Source organism: Mobula birostris, chromosome 22, assembly GCF_030028105.1.
Source record: "Mobula birostris isolate sMobBir1 chromosome 22, sMobBir1.hap1, whole genome shotgun sequence".
NCBI classification, from domain to species: Eukaryota; Metazoa; Chordata; class Chondrichthyes; order Myliobatiformes; family Myliobatidae; genus Mobula; species Mobula birostris.
Genome location: NC_092391.1, coordinates 15,974,514 through 15,998,313, shown reverse-complemented (window position 1 = coordinate 15,998,313; position 23,800 = coordinate 15,974,514). Strand labels below are relative to the sequence as shown.

The 23,800-nt window shown below is 38.9% G+C and overlaps 1 protein-coding gene across 2 annotated transcripts in view; it reads right to left on the bottom strand.

The window, feature by feature from the left end:
- med27 (mediator complex subunit 27) overlaps positions 1-23,800 on the bottom strand; it is a 279,537-nt gene that overhangs the window by 146,017 nt on the left and 109,720 nt on the right. For both annotated transcript variants that reach the window (XM_072240110.1, XM_072240112.1), the window contains exon 3: positions 9,458-9,588. In XM_072240110.1, coding sequence (XP_072096211.1) covers positions 9,458-9,588 — 131 coding nt within the window. The remainder of the gene's footprint in view (positions 1-9,457; positions 9,589-23,800) is intronic.

The following is a 23,800-nucleotide window of genomic DNA, read 5'->3' as shown; positions in this document are numbered from 1 at the left end:
CAACCTGGGAAGCAACAGTTTCTGTGTGGAAGAAAGACCTGGCAATCTACTTCCGTATCTTGGCATGAGACGACAACTACTCTGTGGCACTCAACAACAACAAAAAACTCTGAAGCACTTCAAAAAGTTTGACAATGTTACAGTTGAAGTATAAATACATATTCTTGAACATTTCTTCAATCTTTCACATGGTCCATGTGTTCTCCTATACAATACACATCTTTCAGTCAATTTTGCCTCATTTATTGCCCTGAAAAAGATCAGTATGGTGGAGAAAGTTTTGCAGCCTTCAAGTTAATAAAACATCTTTGCTGAAGAGCCTAGGATGGCAAGTTTCTTGGTGCTTTCAGAATACTCAAAGTAGTTAATTTTAATTATTTTGCTCTTGGAGAGAACGAGGCATGACTATTGCCAGGGTACTTTGTTAAGATAATTGTTATAATTGATATTTTTCCTTTGCTATTTACAACTCACTGCATTTATTCATTTCCTTCCATCATTTTAATTACTGTAAGGAGATAAATCGACATTGACTGCATCTTCCAATTTATTATTCGTACAATGTATCTAGAAGTATCGTGCTCCATGTATGCACAGCCCATATATGATTCACCTCAGAACCTCTGTGGAAGTCATCTATGGCCCCAAGGGGCTGTTTAAGAAGCTCTATGAACCTATTGCCCTACAGACGATATCCACCATTTATAGTTCTTAAATTATAGCCCAAAGCAAGGTCTCAGCATTCTCAGTACTGTGCCAACCAAGTGATGTCTACAACGTGTTTCTTTACTGGCCAAGCACATTTAATACGCAGCAATTTATCCAGGAACTAAACAGTAGTCAGTTCAGCCCCATTAAACTCAGGCCACATGGTTACAGCACATTAAATTCCAAATGATCCTATTTACAGGGTTAATCTGCAAGGTCTAAAACAAATAGCAGCAGCTGAGCTTTTCATCTGACGGCTAGAAAATCAATTATCTTGATTAAATAATCATGATGGATTTATCTCATCACTTCATCTTATATGAGGGAATGCAGAATTGTTCTTGCATTGGAAAAATATGCTATTTTGATGGAACAGTTAATAAAACATGAATAACTACTGTGCTTAATTTCATCGTGAATCATCAAAAATTCAACTAAAATCTTTGGATTTCACAAGTTAGCCAATTTCTTAAATGTAACATTCAGATTACTGTATGTGTCTTTATGTGGACATTAATCAAGTTGAGATACAAGGAGCAATATAATTAAAACTGTCAAATGGAAATGTCAAACAATTCACTCTCTGAGTTCTTGGATTCTATGAATACAAATACGTGTCAATTTTAAGAACGTAACTTACAATGATGCAAAAATGACTCTAATCTAATGTTTGAAAATAACCATAAGACCACAAGACAATAAGGAGCAGAGTTAGCCACCTCCACCATTCCATCATGACTGATTTGTTATCACTCTCAACTCCATTCTCCTGCCTTCTCCCTGTAACCTTTGACACCTTTACTAATCAAGAACCCATCAACCCTCTTTTTAAATATATCCAATGACTTGGCCTCCACAGCTGTCTGTGGCAATGAATTCCACAGATTCACCACCCTTTGGCTTCAGAAGTTCCTCCTCATCTCTGTTCTAAATAGATGTCCCTCTATTTTGAGTCTGTGCCCTCTGGTCCCAGACTCCCTCACTATAGGAAATATCCTCTCCATGTCCACTTTATCTAGGCGTTACAACATTAGATAGGTTTCAATGAGATCTCCCCGCTTCTTCAGAACTCCAGAGCAAGATTGTTTTTAAGGAACTAAAATTTTATTACAAAACTGATAATCAAATTATTGACTCAGCCTGTTCAAAATTTTGTGTGGTCTAAACAATTATGGTTCAACTACAATGAAAGCGCTGACTTAATTCCTACTGGATGGACAAAGCTAACACTTGATAAATAAATGACAGTAGAAATTTGGGTCATTCACAATGCTTTTAAGTCAAGGTGCATTTGTACAGTGATATGATTGGTTTGGAAGATTGTTCAGGATGTGGTTTTGGGGTACTTGGAGGCACATGATAAAATAAGCCGTAGTCAGCAAAGTTTCCTCAAGGGAAAATCTTGCCTGACACATCTGTTGGAATTCTTGGAAGAAGTAACACACAGGATAGACAGAGGAGAATCACTGGATGGCACTCGCGGCTGCTGAAATTCATTACATGAAGGCACTCGCGGCTGCTGAAATTCATTACATGAATTGGCCAAATCAATGATAATTTTGAAGTTCAATGCCTTCAAGCACATTTTGCACCTCATTTACACTCAGCCTAATTCAGAAAATTGAAATATATCAGTTCTTGCTGCTGAAACATCTCCTTGCACAGCAGAATGTGTACACTAATGGGTGGAAAAGAGATGGATATAGATTGATTGGACGCATTCCTGTGATCCACTAGAAGGTCTGTGGCTGTAACTAATACTTTTGCATGGCTTGTCCTTCAATGGGTCTGCTATACTCCTGACTGAGTTTGGCAAACTCTTTATGAAATTAGTAAATGCTAAGGTTACTGCAACACTGGCACTTTAACAAACTAGGCTCAAAAAATTAACTTGCAATATGATACCTTAAAGTGGCTTAAGAGATTTTTCCCAAAATATACTTCATTCATTAAATATACAGTTAAACAATCACAACATAGCATTATTTTCATCCTCTGCAGCAGGCATATTCTTACATTCACTTTCAATATTTGCAATACGTCAATATATCATTAAATGTTCATTCCCAAATATTCCATTTGTAAACCTTCTGAGAGTTAGTGTCTAATGCAGAAGAACTACAAATTCTGGCTTTACCCACAGAATATTTGATGCTGCTGTACCAAACTTCAGTGCATCGCTCTTGGTTTTTAGCCCTACACCGAGGAATATGGTAGACAGAAGCGTCTGCCTGTAACATCTGCCTGGAATGGAAGACCAACATACAGGCAAACTGAAGTACATCCTTAACAAGTCAATGATCTTCCAGGAGTAGTCAATGTTTGTCTCAGTATGTATCTCTGGGAATGGCCCATAAAGCACAGAGACCCTCGTACACAACTGCCTGGGACAAACTGCATCCTTTTCCAAACTACTTTGGCAAATCCACAGTCCATAAGGAGGCGGATGACCATCTCAAAATGCACAGCAGCCACCTCGCAAGTAGAGTGCAGTGGTTTTGACACTCTAGTACTACATGGTCAATCTGATGGGGGGGTGGGAGGGAACACTTGCTGAGATTTAAAGTTATCCAATCGCATCATGAGTAGTTCACATGTAGTATAAGTGGGTTTACAACATAGAGCATTATAGCATAGGAACAGGCCCTTCAGCCCACAATGTTTGTACCTACCATGAAGCCGATTCATACTAACCCCATTTGCCTACACACAATCTATAGCTCTCCATTTCCTGCCTGTCTAAATGCCTCTTAAATGTTGTCATTATAGAAGCATAGAAAACCTTCAGCACAATACAGGCCCTTTGGCCCATAAAGCTGTGCCGAACATATCCTTACCTTAGAACTACCTCAGTTCACCCATAGCCCTCTATTTTTCTAAGCTCCATGTATCCATCCAGGAGTCTCTTAAAAGACTCTATTGGTTCCACCTCCATCGCCGCCGCTGGCAGCCCATTCCACACAGTAACCACCCTCTGCCTAAAAAACTTAACCCTGACATCCCCTCTGTACCTACGTCCAATCACCTTAAAACTATGCCCTCTTGTGCTAGCCATTTCAGTCCAAGGAAAAAGCTTTTGACTATTCACACGATCAATGCCTCTCATTATCTCTATCAGGTCACCTCTCATCCTCCGTCAGGAGAAAAGGCCGAGTTCACTCAACCTATTCTCACAAGGCATGCTCCCCAATCCAGACAACATCCTTGTAAATCTCCTCTGCACCCTTTCTCTGGTTTCAACGTCCTTCCTGAAGTGAGGCGACCAGAATTGAGCACAATACTCAAAGTGGGGTCTGACCAGGGTCCTATATAGCTGCAACATTACTTCTCGGCTCTTAAACTCAATCCCACGATTGATGAAGGCCAATGCACCGTATGCTTTCTCAACCACAGAGTCAACCTGCGTAGCAGCTCTGAGTGTCCCATGGTCTCGGACCCCAAGATCCCTCTAATCCTCCACACTGCCAAGTGTCTTACCATTAATACTATATTCTGCCATCATATTTGACCTACCAAAATGAACCACCTCACACTTATCTGGGTTAAACTCCATCTCCCACTTCTCAGCTCAATTCTGCATCCTATCAGTGTCCCGCTGTAACCTCTGACACCCTCCACACTATCCACAACACCCTCAACCTTTGTGTCATCAGCAAATTTACTAACTTATCCCTCTACTTCCTCATCCAGGTCATTTATAAAAATCACAAAGAGTAGGAGTCCCAGAACAGATCCCTAGGCACACCACTGGTCACCGGCCTCCATGCAGAATATGAACCGTCTATAACTACCATAAGACCATAAGACAAAGGAGCAGAGGTAGGCTGTTCGGCCCATCGAGTCTGCTCCACCATTTTATCATGAGCTGATCCATTTTCTCCTATTTAGTCCCACTCCCCTGCCTTCTCACCATAACCTTTGATGCCCTGGCTACTCAGATACCTATCAATCTCTGCCTTAAATACACCCAATGACTTGGCCTTCACTGCTGCCCGTGGCAACAAATTCCATAGATTCACTACCCTCTGACTAAAAAAATTTCTTCGCATTTCTGTACTGAAAGGGCGCCCTTCAATCCTTAAGTCATGCCCTCTCGTACTAGACTCCCCCATCATGGGAAACAACTTTGCCACATCCACTCTGTCCATGCCTTTTAACATTCGAAATGTTTCTATGAGGTCTCCCCTCATTCTTCTAAACTCCAAGGAATACAGTCCAAGAGCGGACAAACGTTCCTCATATGTTAACCCTCTCATTCCCGGAATCATTCTAGTGAATCTTCTCTGTACCTTCTCTAACGTCAGCACATCCTTTCTTAAATAAGGAGACCAAAACTGCCCACAGTACTCCAAGTGAGGTCTCACCAGCGCCTTATAGAGCCTCAACATCACATCCCTGCTCCTATACTCTATTCCTCTAGAAATGAATGCCAACATTGCATTTGCCTTCTTCATTACTGACTCAACCTGGAGGGTAACTTTAAGGGTATACTGTATGAGGACTCCCAAGTCCCGTTGCATCTCAGAACTTTGAATTCTTTCCCCATTTAAATAATAGTCTGCCCGTTTATTTTTTCTGCCAAAGTGCATAACCATACACTTTCCAACATTGTACTTCATTTGCCACTTCTCTGCCCATTCTTCCAATCTATCCAAGTCTCTCTGCAGACTCTCCGTTTCCTCAGCACTACCGGCCCCTCCACCTATCTTCGTATCGTCAGCAAACTTAGCCACAAAGCCATCTATTCCATAATCGAAATCATTGATGTACAATGTAAAAAGAAGCGGCCCCAACACTGATCCCTGCGGAACACCACTGGTAACCGGCAGCCAACCAGAATAGGATCCCTTTATTCCCACTCTCTGTTTCCTGCCAATCAGCCAATGCTCCATCCACGTATGTAACTTTCCCGTAATTCTATGGGCTCTTATCTTGTTAAGTAGCCTCATGTGTGGCACCTTGTCAAAGGCCTTCTGAAAATCCAAATATACAACATCCACTGCGTCTCCCTTGTCTAGCCTACTGGTAATTTCCTCAAAAAATTGTAATAGGTTTGTCAGGCAGGATTTTCCTTTAAGGAATCCATGCTGAGTTCTGCCTATCTTGTCATATGCCTCCAGGTACTCTGTAACCTCATCCTTGACAATCGACTCCAACAACTTCCCAACCACGGATGCCTTCTTGTGGGCCTTCTGTGGGCAAGCCAGTTCTGGATCCACAAAGCAATGTCCCCTTGGATCCCATGCTTCCTTAATTTCTCAATAAGCCTTGCATGGGGTACCTCATCAAATGCCTTGCTGAAATCCATTTACACTACATCTACGGCTCGATCTTCATCAATGTGTTTAGTCACATCCTCAAAAAATTCAATCAGGCTCATAAGGCATGACCTGCCTTTGACAAAGCCATGCTGACTATTCCTAATCATATCATGCCTCTCCAAATGTTCATAAATCCTGCATCTCAGGATCTTCCCTATCAACTTACCAACCACTGAAGTAAGACTCACTGGTCTATAAATTCCTGGGCTATCTCTACTCACTTTCTTGAATAAGAGAACAACATCCACAACCCTCCAATCCTCTGGAACCTCTCCCATCCTCATTGATGATGCAAAGATCATCACTAGAGGCTCAGCAATCCCCTCCCTCACTCCCACAGTAGCCTAGGGTACATCTCATCCGGTCCCAACGACTTATCCAACTTGATGCTTTCCAAAAGCTCCAGCACATCCTCTTCCTTAATATCTACATGCTCAAGCTTTTCAGTCCACTGCAAGTCATCCCTACAATTGCCAAGATCCTTTTCCATGGTGAATACTGAAGTAAAGTATTCATTAAGTACCTCTGCCATCTCCTCCGGTTCCATACACACTTTTCCACTGTCACACTTGATTAGTCCTATTCTCTCACGTCTTATCCTCTTGCTCTTCACATACTTGTAGAATGCCTTGGGGTTTTCCTTAATCCTGTCTACCAAGGCCTTCTCATGGCCCCTTCTAGCTCTCCGAATTTCATTCTCAAGTTCCTTCCTGCTAGTCTTATAAGCTTCTAGATCTCTATCATTACCAGGTTTTTTGAACCTTTTGTAAGCTCTCCTTTCTTCTTGACTAGATTTACAACACCCTTTGTACACCACGGTTCCTGTACCCTACCATCCTTTCCTTGTCTCATTGGAACGTATCTACGCAGAACCCCACACAAATATCCCCTGAACATTTGGCACATTTCTTCCGTACGTTTCCCTGAGAACATCCGTTTCCAATTTATGCTTCCAAGTTCCTGCCTGATAGCTTCACATTTCCCCTTACTTCAATTAAATGCCTTCCTAACTTGTCTGTTCTTATCCCTCTCCAATGTGATGGCAAAGGAGATAGAATTGTGATCCCTATCTCCAAAATGCTCTCCCACTGAGAGACCTGATGCCTGACCAGGTTCATTTCCCAATACCAGATCAAGTACAGCCTCTCCTCTTGTAGGCTTATCTACATATTGTGTCAAGAAACCTTCCTGAACACATTTAACAAACTCTACCCCATCTAAATCCTCACTCTAGGGAGATGCCAATCAATATTTGGGAAATTAAAATCTTCTACCACAACAACCCTGTTATTATTACCCCTTTCCAGAGTCTGTCTCCCTACCTGCTCCTCGATGTCCCTGTTACTATTGGGTGGTCTATAAAAAACACCCAATAGAGTTATTGACCACTTTTGTACGCTTTTGTCACTCCTCTAGCAGCATGTTCCAGATACCTACTCCATCCTGTGTAAAAAATCTCACCTGATAAACTTCCTTTAAATTTCCTCCGACTCACCTTAAAACTATGGCCCCTCTGGCATTTGACCTGGGAAAAGATTCAGTGTATGCCTTTCATAACTTTACATACTTCAAACACTATCAGGTCACTCCCTCTGCCTCAGGTGATCCAGGAAAAGCAAAGATTGTCCACCTATTGTTATACCTAGTATTCTCCTATGCAGGCAGCATCCTAGAGATCTTATCAAAAGCTTTACTAATGTCCAAGGAACTACATCCACTGCCTTACCTTCATCAATCAATCAATCAATCTTTGTCACCTTCTCAAAAAACACAATCAAATTTGTACGGTACAACTTCCCCTGAACAAAACCATGCTGACTATACCTAATATCCCTACCACTAATGGAAGGCTCACCGGCCTTTTATGTCCTGGTTTGTTTCTATTGCCCTTCTTAAACAGAGAAACATGTTGGTGATTCTGTAGTCTTCTGGGACTTCACTTGTGAACTTCTCTTGAATGCACTCAAATTTCAATTGTCAATCACTTGTTCTTATCAAAATTAAATCCATTTGGTTGGAATGCATCTTAAGACTATATTATACTATGGCTCTTCCTCAGAATGGTTAAAACATTCTGGATAATAATGCAACACACACAAAATGCTGGAAGAACTCAGCAGGTCAGGCAGCATCTATGGAAATAAATAAACAGTCAACATTCCAGGCCAAGACCCTTCTTCAGGACTGAAAAGGGACAAGACACCAGAATAAAAAGGTGGGGGGCATAAAAAGACAGAGGAACTCAGCAGATCAGGCAGCATCTACGGAAATAAACAAACAGTCAACATTCCAGGCCAAGACTCTTCTTAAGGACTGAAAAGGAAGGGACAAAACACCAGAATAAAAAGGTGGGGGGCATCAAAAGACAGAGGAACTCAGCAAATCAGGGAGCATCTATGGAAATGAATAAACAGGTGGGATTCCTAAGCTGTTTTGTGAACAGGCAAGACAAGAGATATAAATGGTGAAAGAAATTCTAAGCAACGGACTACTGACATTCAATAAAATATAATCAAATGTCTTATCAATATTTATCGAAGATTAAAAAAAGGATAATTATAGTATTGTCCTGAAGTTTGTGGAAAGTTCTACATCTTTGTGTGTCATAATCAAGATATTTTGCAAAACTTCAAAAATGATTTTAAAGGTTATTCCAAGAGCTACAATTTACGCTTATTAGTTAGAGCTCCATTAGAAATACTTTTAACTATGACCTGATAGCTTTGGAAAACTTCAAGAATCAATTTCATACTAGTTTTGTTCATTTAGGTTATCCACTAACTAGAAGCAATGCAAAATGATTCAGGCTTCTGGGATTCAGAGGAAACCCTACCAGTACTGAAGTGAATGCTGTCTTGCCAAAGGGACATGCTTTAAAACTGAACCAATGGAACTCAGTATTGAAGCATTCCTTTAACTTAGTACCTAATGTACAAAATTATTTTAAAATACATTTTAAGGCAATATTTCCCAGCAAATTATAATTATGTCTTTTCTTTCAAGAAAAATCCTAGATTACGAACTCTACAATTTATGGTAAATTGAATTCCTGATTCTTTAAAGTCTGTTGTTCACTGCGCCTTGATAAATTTGGTGGTATGCATGAAAGTATCTGTGCAAGTATTTTTCTCCCTCTCCTATGGAGAGTATAATAAATTCCTGGGACAAAAATGAATCATGGAAATGTCCTGAAAGCTTACCATATATCTCGCCAACATATATCAAAGTTTTCTGTTTTAATTTGATCTATTCAACCTGATATTCTGTAGAAACCCAAACAATTCAATCAAAAATGGCACAAGGAAGGCTTATGCCAATAGAACAATAAGGATGGCTAAATAATGGGGTTATAATTCAATGCTGAATAATTCTACATTTCATGGAAACATAAACATCCCTTGAAGGTAGCTTGCAACACAAGTACTTACTGAGGTGGCAGAGCAAGGGTGGTAGGTTGAACTTTTGGTCTACGTTTTGCAGATACACCCATCTGCATAGCTGATCTTTTCAGGGACTGCTGGTTTAACAGACCAGAAGCCAGACCAGCATGATATTGGAGCTAAGAAAATAAAAGAGGAAATGAAGCAATGTCAGTTTAAAATAAAACACAGAACATTTTGCCGTATCTTCTTAATGCAAATATTTAATATTCAACAACTGTAACATGATGACAAAGGGGTTTCAGAAAATGATAACACTAAATAAAATGCAGATGAACAGATACCTTTTAAAAATGAATAAAAGTTGAAATGAATCTCATGTGCTTCTATTAGCATCCCAATATCATATGATACCTGGTACTCCAGAGTTTTAGAAATGTTCTAACAGATCAGAAGATAGTAAGTGTAATCATCACCATTTAAGAAAGAAGGACAAGAGAAAAAATGGAAGTAAAGACCACAAACACAGGGGACTCTGCAGATGCTAGAAATCCAGAGCAACAAACATAAAATGCTGAAGGAACTCAGCAGGTCAGGCATTCTTCTCCACAAGTAAAGACCAATTAGCCTGACATCAGAAGTAGGGAAGATACTGGATACTATTACTGAAGTAGTAGCAGTGCATTTCAGGAAAAAAAAACAGGATATGATATTCTGTGGAGTGATGAAAAGGGCAAAAATCAATAGAATTTTTGAGGTAGTAAACAGCAAAACAGGGAAAAGGAGACCATCTTGTGAGTTATATATACTCAGTGACCACTTTATTAAGTATAGGAGTGTACCTAATAAAGTGGGCACAAGAGTAGAACCTGGTGTGGTCTGCTGCCGGAGTTCATGCACTTCAAGGTATGACTTGTTGTGCATTCAGAGATGTTCTTCTGTACACCACTATAGTAACACGTGGTTACTTGAGTTACTGTCGCCTTCCTCTGAGCTTCAACCATTCTCCTCTGACCTTTCACTAACAAGGCATTTTCACCCACAAAACTGATGCTAATCGGATTTTTTTTTGTTATCGCACCATTCTCTGTAAATTCTAGAGAATGTTGTCTTTGAAAATCCTAAGAGGTCAGCAGTTTCTGAGATACTCAAACCACGAATGGCTGATTAGATACTTGCATAAATGAGCAGCTGTACAGATGTTAATAAAGTGGCCACTGAGTGTGTCTGACTGTGGTTTTACATATGTTTTATGGACAGAAAACCGATTAGCAATAAACAGCTTATATTTGGGTTAGGAAGCTGTGACGGATGCAGGAAGACTGGTACCCCATTTGTTTGCATTCTATATTATAATAATTTGGATGAGAAATTCAAGTATATTATATTCCACTTCTCTGACAATAAAAAAAGTTTGGTGGCAGTGTGGGACAACCAGAGCATGCAGAAAATCTTCAAGGGTTAAGTAAATAGGCAAGTTCAGGACAGGTGGCATTTATTATAGAAAAGTGCAGTGGATGTTGAGAATCTGGAACTTTGCCCATGATGTGACAGAACCAAATCCCACTGTGACCTTCAAAAGGAAACAGTTAGATGATGACGAAAAGTTTGCAAGGCTAAAAAGAAGGAATTGTGGGAGGGGGAGGGTGGAACCAGCGAGTTGCTATGATAGAGAGCCTACATGTACATGATGGCCAAAATGGTCTCCTGCTGTTCTATAACTATTATATACTGTAATTCTCCGAGAGTACAACTGCTGGCGACAAACTATGCAGCCCGCTTAAGCAGAAGTGAAAATGTGGGGAATTAGAGGAGAGGTCATAAGACCATAAAATATGGGAGCAGAATTAGGCCATTTGGCTTATCGAGTCTGCTCCACCATTCAATCATGGCTGATACTTTTTTCCCCTCCTCAATCCCATTCCCTGGCCTTCTCCCCATAACCTTTGATGCCATGTCCTATCGATCTATCGATCTCTGCCTTAAATACACCCAACGACCAGGCCTCCACAACCACATGTGGTAACAAATTCTACAAGTTCACCATCTTCCGGCTAAAGAAATTCCCAAGATCTTAAGGCTCTGCTCGGCATTTGATGGACAGCAATACAGACATGGGACATCTGCAGGCCCCAAGCTGGGATGTCTGAAGTATGCTGGGCCAACAAACCAGTGTGTGTGTGTGAAGGCTGGTGACTCCTCAAGGGTCAGCGAGGTGTCAGTGGGTTCTGAAGTCGGAGCTCCAATACAAGCAGGTTTTGATGTACATGTGATAAATAAATTTGAATCTCAAATCTTGTTCAGTGCAAAGAAAATGCAGCAATTGGAAGTGGTGGAACAGGACATAATTTGTTAATCATGAATCAATCACGAAGTGCAATACAGATTAGAAAGATAATCATGTCTCCCAAATAAAAGAACAAAACAAGTAGTATAATAAATACTTTTCAACCATGCTCTGATTCAATGGCTGAACATCTGTACTTCTCCGCCCTAATCACACTATTCCTTATGGTTCAAGAATCTCTCAACAACTGACTTTTGTATACTCAGTAGCTAAGTATTCATACCTTTCGGGTTTAAGAACATTAAAAGTTCTGCAACTTTCAATTGAGGAAATCTCTTCTCAAGTCAGTCCTATTTCTGTGTGATCATGTCTCAATCTCCCAAATGCCAAAAAGAAAATGTTCATTCTATTCAATCTCCCAAAAAAAACAAACTTCTATGAAAAAAATAAATCTACATCTTCGCTATGGGGACATGATCGATTTCAGCTTCTGGAATATGAAGAAACAAACAGGATGCCAGAAGATCTCAGCAGGTCAGGCAGCATCTGTAAACAGTCAATATTTTGCATCAGAACTAAATAATAGAGGGGAGAGCCAGTGAAATAGACAGTCTTCTCTTTACATCTCAGTCCTAGAGTATCAATCTGAAACATTTGGTATACCTCCTCCTCACTAGGTGCTGCCTGACCTGCTGAGGGAAGGGTTAGATTGAGCTCAGAGTAGGTTAAAAGGTTGGCACATCATGGGCCAAATGGCCTGTACCATGCTGTTCCATGTTCCTCCAGCAGCTTATCATTTCTGCACCCCCCCCCAGCAGAATTCCTTCACCACAGGCCACAGTGGCAGATCATTATCACCTTCTCAAAGATAATTAGGCATGGTCAACATTCTGACCTTACCTTACAAGCCATGAATAAATAATAAAAATATTCAACCACTAAACTGTGCTCAATTCAATAGGATCACAATGTGATGAACTTAAGACTGTCAACTTAGTGACCCTGTACAGTAATACAGTTCGGCCCTGTTGGTTTTATTCATTGATAATCCAAATTGCTAATTGTTCACTGCCATCCTGAGTGGTTGCTCTCTACTTTGAACAGTCATGGGCCAAGGATTCCCAAGAGCTAGTAAAGGTACTTCATTTCCTAAAGAGGGTTTGAACATATCTTTTAATCTGTTTGTAAGATAAGCTCTTTCTATGTCAGAGCTCAGAAACAAAAACTAAAAATGCTGAAGTCGCTTTGCAAATTAAGAAGCATCTGTTGAAAGGGAAGTAGAATTAACATTTCAGATCAGAGAGCCATCATTTGACGATCTACAGGCGCTGCCTGACGCGATGAAGATTTTGCTGCATTTTCTACATTTATTTCAAATTTCAAGCATTTGCAGTTTTCAGATTTTCATTTACTTGGAATAAAGTATCTGTTTTGGCTGTTGGGCATGTGAACGACATGGTCTGCCAAACAGAGTTAAATTATGTAACTGAGCCCCAGTGCTAGGTGTGTTGGCTTCAGATAGGACACTAACACTGGTTTGCTTATTCTAGTGAACTTGGAGGATTCTGCAGAGAAGCTATGGTATTATGCTTCCAATGCCTAAAGCTACCAGATGTACACAATCCAAATCTCAGGCGCTTTTAGGAAGACATGAATAACTGGTGCTTTATAGACCACAAAAAATATTCAACAGGTTGCATATGCTCTGCCCAAGCCCGATCTCAGTAGATCCCTGCTCTGAAAAGTGAAAAAGGAATTAAATAAAAAGGGCAGTGAAAGAGTAGCTACTCTCAGAATTACCTGGGCATCCATTTTCAGGTTAGTTCATCTTCGTACCATTTCTCGGCAACATTATCCACAGCATGTAGATCGATGAAGTTTTCTCTAACTTTCTACTACCAGTCCACTTCATTGATATCAAGCCACATGCATCATCTCTGGAATGCCACAATTTTCTCCATGCAACACCAAGATCATTTTGACTCCTCCAAACAACCCACATGATCTTTAATATTGCCCCTGTTCAATTTCCTTCATAGTGATCAGCTCAGATTGCAGTAAATTATTTGCATTTGTTATATCCATTCCACCTAATCCAACTGAAGCACAGACTATTTCTATCTCCTTAATATTTCGTTATTTACAAATGATGCAGAAGGATATTTAGTCCTTCCAATCTCTCGTAGATTTTTCTCCATAACTATTATCTCCCTACTCATACAAGGAGCTAATTAACCTAACAACCTGCAAAATTTTAAGATGCAAAAGGAAACTGGATCTCATGCAGTCTTTGGGAGAATATGCAAGCTCCACGTAGACAGCATGAGAGACCATAAAATAAAGGAGCAGAGTTGCACCATTTGGTCATCAAGTCTGCTTCTTGTTGATAAATAAATCACGAATGATTTATTTTCCCTCTCAGCCCATTCTCCTGACTTCCCTCCATAATCTTAGACATCTTTACTAATCAAGAACCTATCCTTAAGCAAAATACCTTAGCCTTCACAGCTGTCTGGGACAATGAATTCCACAGATTAACCACCCTATTGTAAAAAGAAATTCTTCAACTCTGTTCTAAAGGGACATTCCAAAGACTCTCCTACTATTGAAAACATTTTCTCCTTATCCGCTCGAAGGTTTTCAGAGGCCAGAATCAAAACTGGTGTAACTGTGAGGCCACTGCACTACTTATAGCACACTGCCTTCCTCAATTCCTTCCTCTAATCGTCTCTACCGCAGATTTCACTTGACAATTTCTCCTGATGATACCCCCAACCTCATTCCTACTCTTCAGATTATCCATGCAAGCACCCTTTGTTCTCTGATTTTGGCTTTCTGCAACCACACTTTCCTTCTGCCTTTCCAAAAGCATCATTTTTAACTTAGCACTCATTTCTAATTCTACCTTTGTGAATTACTATGGGGCATTTAAAGGCATTTTCTCCACTAATGTTATTAGAACCATAGAACATTACGGCACAGAAATAGGCCTTTTGGCTCTTCTTGGCTGTGCTGAACCATTTTTCTGCCTAGTCCCACTGACCTGCACCTTCGTCATATTGTCTTGAAAAATCATTGCAACAGTGTTGGAGTGAGCTCCGTGCTCATACTAATGTCTCATTTAAACCTCTTGCCTCTGATCTTAAACCTTTGTCCTTTTATTTCTAGCACCCCTCTACACCACTCCCCCCCACCCCCGCGACTGGGATAAAGACTATGTGCTTTTATGATCTTATATACCTCTACCGCAATATAAACAGGATTTAGGTCTACACTACAGGGAATGAAGCACTATTAATAATTTCTTTAATTTGTATTTTAAAGCAGTTGTTGGATAATCTGAAAGCTACTGAGAAATGTGACTAGGTTGATAAAAGCAAATTGGAATCTGAAACTCAGGAAGACAAGAGGAGGCATCGTGCTACAGTTACCGGGTCACACAGGTGTTCTTTCGAGGGTTACTCTGAAATTACAGAATATGAATTTGCCCATATCACAAGATAGCACTTTTACTTAAAAGCTGCTCAGATGTAGGTACTAGGATATATTTCAGATTTAGGGTACTGTATATAACAAAATATTGGCAAAGTGCAGAGCTGAATATGCATTGTAGATTAAATTTAAAATGCAGCTCAGAACAGTAAAATGCAGATCAGGAAACAGGCATTTAAGTAATTGTCTACATGTGCATGAATCCAATCAACATCCCGTGCATAGATACAACAGTAATTAACCCTTATCATGTATGTGATGGTGGGAAGATCCAGGCATGTAATTCAAGGGAAGCTTTGTAAAAAGAATAATAATAATATTTTATTAATCCCAAGTAGGAAATTCTTTCATTACAGCGGCAACATTTAAAAACACACTTAGCAACGTGTTTAACTAATAATACAGGCTAATAATATACACAAAAATAGATTTGTTTGAATTGTCCTGATTTTTTTCTTGGATCTTTAGCATATAAAACATCGTGTAGTATTGGGTCAGGCAGACCCCTTGCTCTGGAGCACAAAGAAGAAACTTTTTCTGAAAATAAGTATTACCGCAGGTAGGTTAATGCTCCTGTTAGCTGATTAAAAATTCCAGTGAACCAAAATAATACAATTGCCTTGTCATTAACTCAGATGCTGTCACTCACAGATGAGCACATACAGATTAAAATTAATTCCAACAGCAATTTGGGAAAGATGTCATAGTGCATTTCAAACTTGGCAATAGAATAAATCTATTATAGAACAGCAACTGGGCTCTCTTGTGCCTCTTTGTGGTGATCTGCATTGAAAATCTCACAAAATAAGTCATTCAACCCACAATTAATAAAATCTAGCTCAGAATATCAAATTTCATGAAAATCAATACAAGTTTTAAGTAAAATTATCTGACTTAAGTCAGTTTCACAGCACGTATACTTTCCTCCTACTAGTCATTACCAGCAGTCTCCAACAATTTTATAGCAAGCAGTTTCCAGGAAAAGTGATCTGAATTTCTTTTTAAGATTATTTTGCTTTGAAGAATCATTTATCCAGAATATTTCTTTTAAGTTTAAGTTTTACGGGAATTAAATTCTAATATTACCGTAACCTGATGGCGACTTCAAGTATGTCAACAGGTTTTTCTGGGACTTGGGACTTAAGCCTGATTTATACTTCTGCGTCAAATGTACGCCGTAGGTACCGCGTACCCTACGCCGTAGGGTGACGTGCACCTCCCCTAAAAAAGTAACTCGCGCGTCGTGGCGATGCAGACTGCAACAACTGTGATTGGTCCACTTGGTAGCATCGCATTTCCTCCTACACATTTCCGGTTGCTTTTCTCCGCCATGTCTGTACACTGATGCGAAATAAATGGTTGGAGATGATGAACCAAATCGCAAATCTACCAGCTTACATCCGAAAATATTTGAAATGCATTTCCTCGTCCATGTCTCTCACAAAGAAACTCAACACAGTGGCATAGAAACTCCACCGCCAACTAGTGTTTTGGCGGTGAATTACAGAGTGACGCAGACACAATGCATGCTCGCTATGGCGTAGGGCTATGCAGAAGTATAAATCAGGCCTACGGCGTAGCCCGTACGCACAAGTACAAATCAGGCTTTAATTCCATTGCTGGTGTTTCAACTTTCCTGCACTTAGACATCCTGAAGGACATATCTCCAGCACTAAAGAAGATCACTAACATTGTCTTTGGTAAACTTGCATTTCCTTCCAACCAAATCAAACACATGCATTTTCCCTTGCTTATGAAAGCAACAATTATCATCTGACATGAAATTCACTGGGCTGATCACATCATACAAGGTCTAACTCCAATACCCTAAAGCAAACCTTCCTTTCCGATTCAGGTCAAAGTACAGATTCCAAAACAGAAAAAGCCCTGGAGGACATCCTTGGGCAAACATGGAGAAATACAGCATCAACAGTGGCTTCTGGGAACCATTTGCTAGCACCACTTTACTTGGACTTGCCACCTGCAACAATGATCTCAGCACTCTGGAAACCAGATGAAGGCAACAATCAATACAACAGTGAGAATACAGAATGCCACTTTTAGACTACAGATGGAACATTCCTTTTGAAGCAACCATCTTCAAAGAGAAATTACAAATGAATAAAATTTATGCCCAATTTTATTTTTACCCACACGTAAGGAATTAAGAGAATTTCCTGCAGTTACATAGTACCTTGTCACATTATTAAAACATCACAACATTCTTATGCATAGATTCATATCAAATAATTCAGTAGAAATAGAGGCCTAAGGGAAGGCAAAAGAGCCTCAAAAGTTTTTTTTTCATCATATTCAGCACATTTGAAGTGTACAAAAGGGCAAACACAACAAACTAAGCCTTTAGCATAACTTCCTGGTGTTCAAAATAGTATTCAAAGGATTCATCTAGATTATCTCCTTTCATTGTGACAAATGTACAGTAATAATTAAGTTATTGCTAATATAGCAATCAAATCTTTTTTAATTAATCTACACAGATTCAGATACAGGATGAGGAAGCCCTTAGTATGGAAAGGTCTAAGAATCATAATTGTGAAGTTTCCTAATCCTTTCAAGCATTTTACACAGCATGTCAAATTATTCACATGTTGTATTTCAAAGCATGACCTGAAAAAAAAATCTGTAGCTTGCTTCCACCTTCCTCTTTGGGAGCCTGTTCTGTAGAGGCATCATATGCTAATATAAAAAATGGTTCCACGATTTAATTTTAATTTGCACCTTTTCAAAGTGATAAGCAGTAATGGGCTATGTTATCTAATGCTTTTGAAATCCCGATATCAATCTTCATTTCATTTCTTCCCCTAGTGAGAACACATCCAATTGTTTTCATTGTCTATTAGCTCCTTCTCCCAATCACTCTTTTAGCCATTTTTATCCTATTAAACCCATAATTTATAAATCTCTATCATTGTGAATTTAGTGGGATCCATTCATTAGGTTCGATTTCTATCTCATCAATTGTAGCCATTCAGCAGTAACCTTCATTAGCCTATTTTCACTTTCTTGTGTCCCTCAACGTTCTAGCCTTGGCTGGTGTCTTATCCATCCAGTCTACCCAGAGAATGATCAATATGGCTTTTCTTTCCCCAACCCATGCAATCATCTCTGATATTCATCAAGATTCTATATTCTTATCTTATTTCTAACTTTTATACAGCCTGTCAATCACATTCAAAAATATAATGCAAATTTCCACATCTGCTGTCAAATTAACTTTGGTCCACAAATTCATAAAATCGCTATTACCTTTATGTGCAAGTCTAAACATGGCACAGCTCTACATGTCTCAGCTTATCTGCTGCTCAAACCAATGCTTTGCTTACATCAAGGCTTCACTATTCCAAAGCACTCTAGGCCAGTCTCTGTAAAGATGAGGTAATTGAAAACTTTGCTGTTTGTTTTCTGTCGAAATTTTGGTGACAACCAAGAATACTCTAAAGTTAAAATTCTCATCCTTCCACGAGTCTTCACTTCCCTATGTCTGCAATTACCTCCCATCCTTACATCTCTCCCAGAAATCTTTGTTCTTCATCACCAAATTTAATTGCTCCAATTCTTTATCATGTACATTCAGCTGTTAAAGTTAAAAGATCTGGAATTTTTTTCCAAAAATCTATGTCATTACCACTTTTTTTTTTGCCTTTAAATTGCCTCTCAAAAATACCTCTCTGCCAATTTTTGGCTCATTGGCTAAAATATCTCCTTATGTAGCTTGGTTCAATTTTTTTCTTTCATATCATTCCTATCGCAGAACTCTGGATGTTCTCACTAAAGGAACCAATATAAAACAGTTTTTTTTAAAAAAACACTTTGCGTTGAATTTCATCTGACACCTGCCTGTCTTATTCTAAATCTATTCAAATCCTTCTGTGCTTATCCTTTCCAGGTTTGGAAGCTACCATCCAAACCACAATCTGGTTCAGGTGCCTGATGGTTGAAGGGTAATAAATGTCCCTGATCCTGGTGATGAGAGACCCAAGACTCCTATACTCTTTCCTGATGGCAGCAGCAAGAAGAGAGATGGTGTAAGGTCTTTGATGATGGATGCTGCTTTATTGTGATAGTGCTCCTTGTAGATGTGCTCAATGGTGGTATCAACACACTGATAATGTATTGTGATAAATGGTTAACATTTGATCAACTCTCATCTTCTTCCATCCTCATAGTTGGCTAGCTTAAAATCATTCATAAAATAGCAATCCAGTATAAATATTTCACATCATAATATTTGGTGTTCACTCTTCAGTCTATTTTTAAGTTACAGCTCCCTCTGTTTGCATTTCAATAAGAACAAACACATTTGTATGTCTAGTTTTCCATAAGATTAACCATAAATTCCCTGGCACAACTTGAAAGTGCAGCTCAAACTGGCCAAGAAAAATTATGATAAGTATGTCACCAGAATTAGGTCTATAAGTTAGATAAATACTGCACAGAATTCATAAGTAATTAATTTTGAATGTTACCACAGTATTTGGTTGTATAAACAAAATTTAAAATTATTATTATTCATCTTTTACTTTTAATCCTTCAACAGATGGCCACATAATTCAAAAATATAATCAACTATTTTTGGACAGTATATCTAACATTCCTCCAAACAGCTGTTACATTTTGGTAATTTTCAACCATTTTGTTCAAGCAAAAAGAAACTGCTTAACACTTAATGCATTTGTTTACTAGTTAAAATACACAAAAAATAGGCAACCTAACAAGTTCAGTAAAAGATTATGAAGTCATTCTGGGTTTTAAATGGAAAAGCTTCAGGAAAAGTCAGCAAAACATCTTGGAAACAGACTTGGTTGGCTGACCAAGTCCAGACTGACCATGGTGCATCCACTTAACAGTAATCCCATTTTATCCCAGATTTCCATGAGTTCCTTCTCCAGATTCTACCACTACCCACACACACCTACTGCACATACGAGGATATGCTTGGACTGGAGAGGTAACTGAGAAGTTTCACCACAATATTATCTGGATTAGAGTGTTTTGGTTATAAGGAAACTGGATAGGCTAGGTTTATTTTCCCTTAGAACAGAGTGTTGAGGGGTTACTTGATGGAAGCATGTTAAATTATGAGGAGGATAGGGAGGGTACATAGCAAAAATCCGTTTTTCCATGGTGGGGCTTTCAATTGAGGAGAGGTTGAAGTGAGAGGTACAATGTACAGAGGATTTCTGAGGGGAAATTTTTCACAAAGAGGGTGATTGAAACCTGAAATGGGCTGCCTGAAGGCATGGTAAAGGAAGATGTTCTTAATAGAGCATAGACAGCTGCTGACCTAACTTAGGTAATGGAATTTGCGTAGATAGGTACAACAGGTAAACAAGGGCACGGTGGGGTAAGGGGGCCAGTTTCTGTACTGTATGATTCTATGACTTTATAGCAGCTAAATAATATAACAATCTGCAAGCCCTTTGCATGTGGGAAGAAACCAGCAGAAAACCCACGTGGCCATAGGAGGACAAGCAAACTCCACATAGTCAGCACTGTACATCAGGTCCACAGACATTATGACAACTTATTTTTAAGCAACATGGCCTACTGATGTATAGATATTGACCTACGGATATTGTGCTAAGGGAAGTTAAAGCATTTGAGTGAAATGATTTCTGCTGCTGTCTGTAAGGAGTTTTGTACATTCTTCCCATGACCACATGGGTTTCGTCCAGATGCTCTGATTTTCACCCACATCCCAAAGATATTCAGGTTAGTAGGTTCATTGGTCACTTGGGTATATTTGGGCTGTGTGGGCTTGTTGGGTCAGAAGGGCCTCTTACCATGATGCATGTCTAAATAAATAATTTTATCACAGCACTATATGCATACTTGCTGTGAATACAGCTGCTATACAATTTACCCTAAGGTTTTTCCATACCTATAAGGAAATTGAAAAACACACAACAGATCATGAAGGCCACATACCTGCTTAGCATTACGGTATACTGGCCATTTACAAGTACAACCAAGATTTGCCACTCTTATTTGTAGATGATTAACACTATTGTGCAGCAGGGAATATCTAAAGCAAAACCCTGAGCTTGCAGCAGCTCATGGTCAAATAAAATTACATTAAAAAATATATCTGTAACCCGTGCTTTAAAATATTTTGGCTCTAGTACAATTTTTGAGCATTAGGTCACAGTTCAAATAATCACCAAAGCTTCAGGAGAAAGATACAGGATCTGGATAATCCATAATTAAATTATATATTGCGATGCAGCACAGAGTAGGCCCTTCTGGCCATGCAGTCCGCCGATTTAATCCTGGCCTAATCACGGTACAATTTACATTGACCAATTAACCTACAAACCAGTACATCTTGGGACTGTGGGAGGGAACTGGAAACCTACACAGTCACGGAGAGAACATACAAATACCTTACGGGCAGCAGTGGGAATTGAACCTGGGCCGCCTGTACTGTAAAGTGCTGTGCTAACCACTACGCTACCGTACTGCACTTATGAATTTGATTCATAACTGTAGATATGAGGTTTTTTTTGCAACTTGGAAGAGGAGATGCGGGAATAATAGAAAACTTTTAAGCTAATGAAAAAATACTACTTAAAGCAAAATTATCCAATTAAGGTAAGTTGATCTAGATTCAAATTAGTAAACAGCAAAGTTAAGCCTTAAAGTCAGGAAATTTCAACACATAATATCAAATTTTAGTCAAGGCAAAACATTGGAATCATATAACTAAACTAGTTGAGCAAAGAGGAGCAAAGGTTTGCTAAGATGGTCAATTAATGGTTCATGATCATTGTAAGTCACTGCCATACACAAACAGCATTTGAACAGTCTAGTGGGCATTAATGGATTTAAGAGATGAAAAACAGCACTAACTTATACTCTGACATTTGAAGCTGACAGGAAGCAGGCTAAGATCCATTAAAATCACATTTGTAAGACTCCTCTAGAGGGTTTCTGCAAATTCTGAAATTGTAAACATTTATCAATATATTTATTTGACTTGCTCCAAATATTCCACAGGAGTATATGTCATTTCTGGCACTTTAATTAATTTGTTTTCTAAGTTCCTCCTCAAGAGATTTAAGTTAAAGCTCATCCATGTAACTAGAGTGGTAAGGGTCCAAAGCACATATTTTCCCTTGACACAAGTAACATATTGAGAAAGGTCACATGTAAAATAGTGACCAGTGAAACATAGCCTTTGAGAACCATTCTTGCACACTTGTACATTGAAGCTCCCCTCCCAATTTCTTTCCAGCCAATGCCAAGTTGCTTTTTAGCTCATGGGATAAATTACCCTTTTAAATACTACAATATTTAAACCTAGCTATTTCAATTCCTTCTTTAAGTGGGGTAAATATTTGAAGCTTCCCTGAAAAGGCCACAGGAAATCATTTAAACCTTGATCAAACACTTAGGTAATAAAGATAGATATGAAATCATCCAGGAAATTTCATTGTCAGTTTTAGGGTGTCCATTTCATTATTTAATCAACTTCTAATTCTATTTGATTGAGTGGACTTTGCTAATGGTAGCAAATCTATACTACAAATCAGGCCTCTGACATTGAAAAAGATCAATGGTATTCTTAATATAATCAACTTTGCTTTGACCACAAGCTTTTGCTGGACTAACTATTCATTCCTGAGCAATAAATATTTTGTTTTGCGTGAATTTCCATAATAGGAAATCAATTGATCTTGCGAAGAACAAGTTCTAATGACAATGTTTCAAAATGTCAGCAGCCTCAGCTTCGATCATCACTACTCAAATTTGCAATCTGAGCAATATGCACTGGAATTTATTTAGAAGTGAGAAAGTGGGAAGTTGGCTTCAGTTTCTCTTGGCTTGCAGGACAAATCCTTCTCCATTACACCTTCCACAAAGATACAAGCTCAGCTGTTTGCTACTGCAGGCTTCAAAGTGCTGGATTTTCTATAGGTTGTGTGAAAAGCCATTTCAGCAATATCAGTCCACTGCCCTGCAATGTGAAGCTGGAACAATTCACTTGGTCAATGTCAGTCCAAGTTATAATTCCTTTGTCAATGAAGGAAAATAAATAAACCATTGAAATTACATTGCAAGATAATTGTAGTTTCAGAAAAATTCCAGCAAACTGACATTCCACTACAAAGACCAAAACTGAAGAGCACCTATTGCAACAGTCAGAATCATGAAGCCAATATTCCTCAAAAGAGTATTAAAGTTACCTATAAGGTACATTTCAAAAGATTAGCAATGACTGACCTGACAAGAGGCATAGTCAATAATCCTAGACCAGAACAACCCTCAAATGAACAAAATGAGACAATAATGTCTAAGTACACAGGCATAATGAGAATGTGCTTTAAACATTAATTAATGTAAAAGCCAACCATATTTCACATTTTAAAGTTAAAGATGTTTGTCCAATTAACAGTATTTATTTAACTCAGTGGTTCTCAAACTTTTTTGGGGTTACTGTCCCTTTGGCTCATAGACCACATCCCCAGCGCCCCTTCTCCCTTTCTGGCCATTACAATGTGCAGTGAAAGAAAATAGGAACAGAAAATTCAACCATTGACAAATAATTGCAAAAATTATTTCTTTATTTAATTATAATAGAGCAACAATTC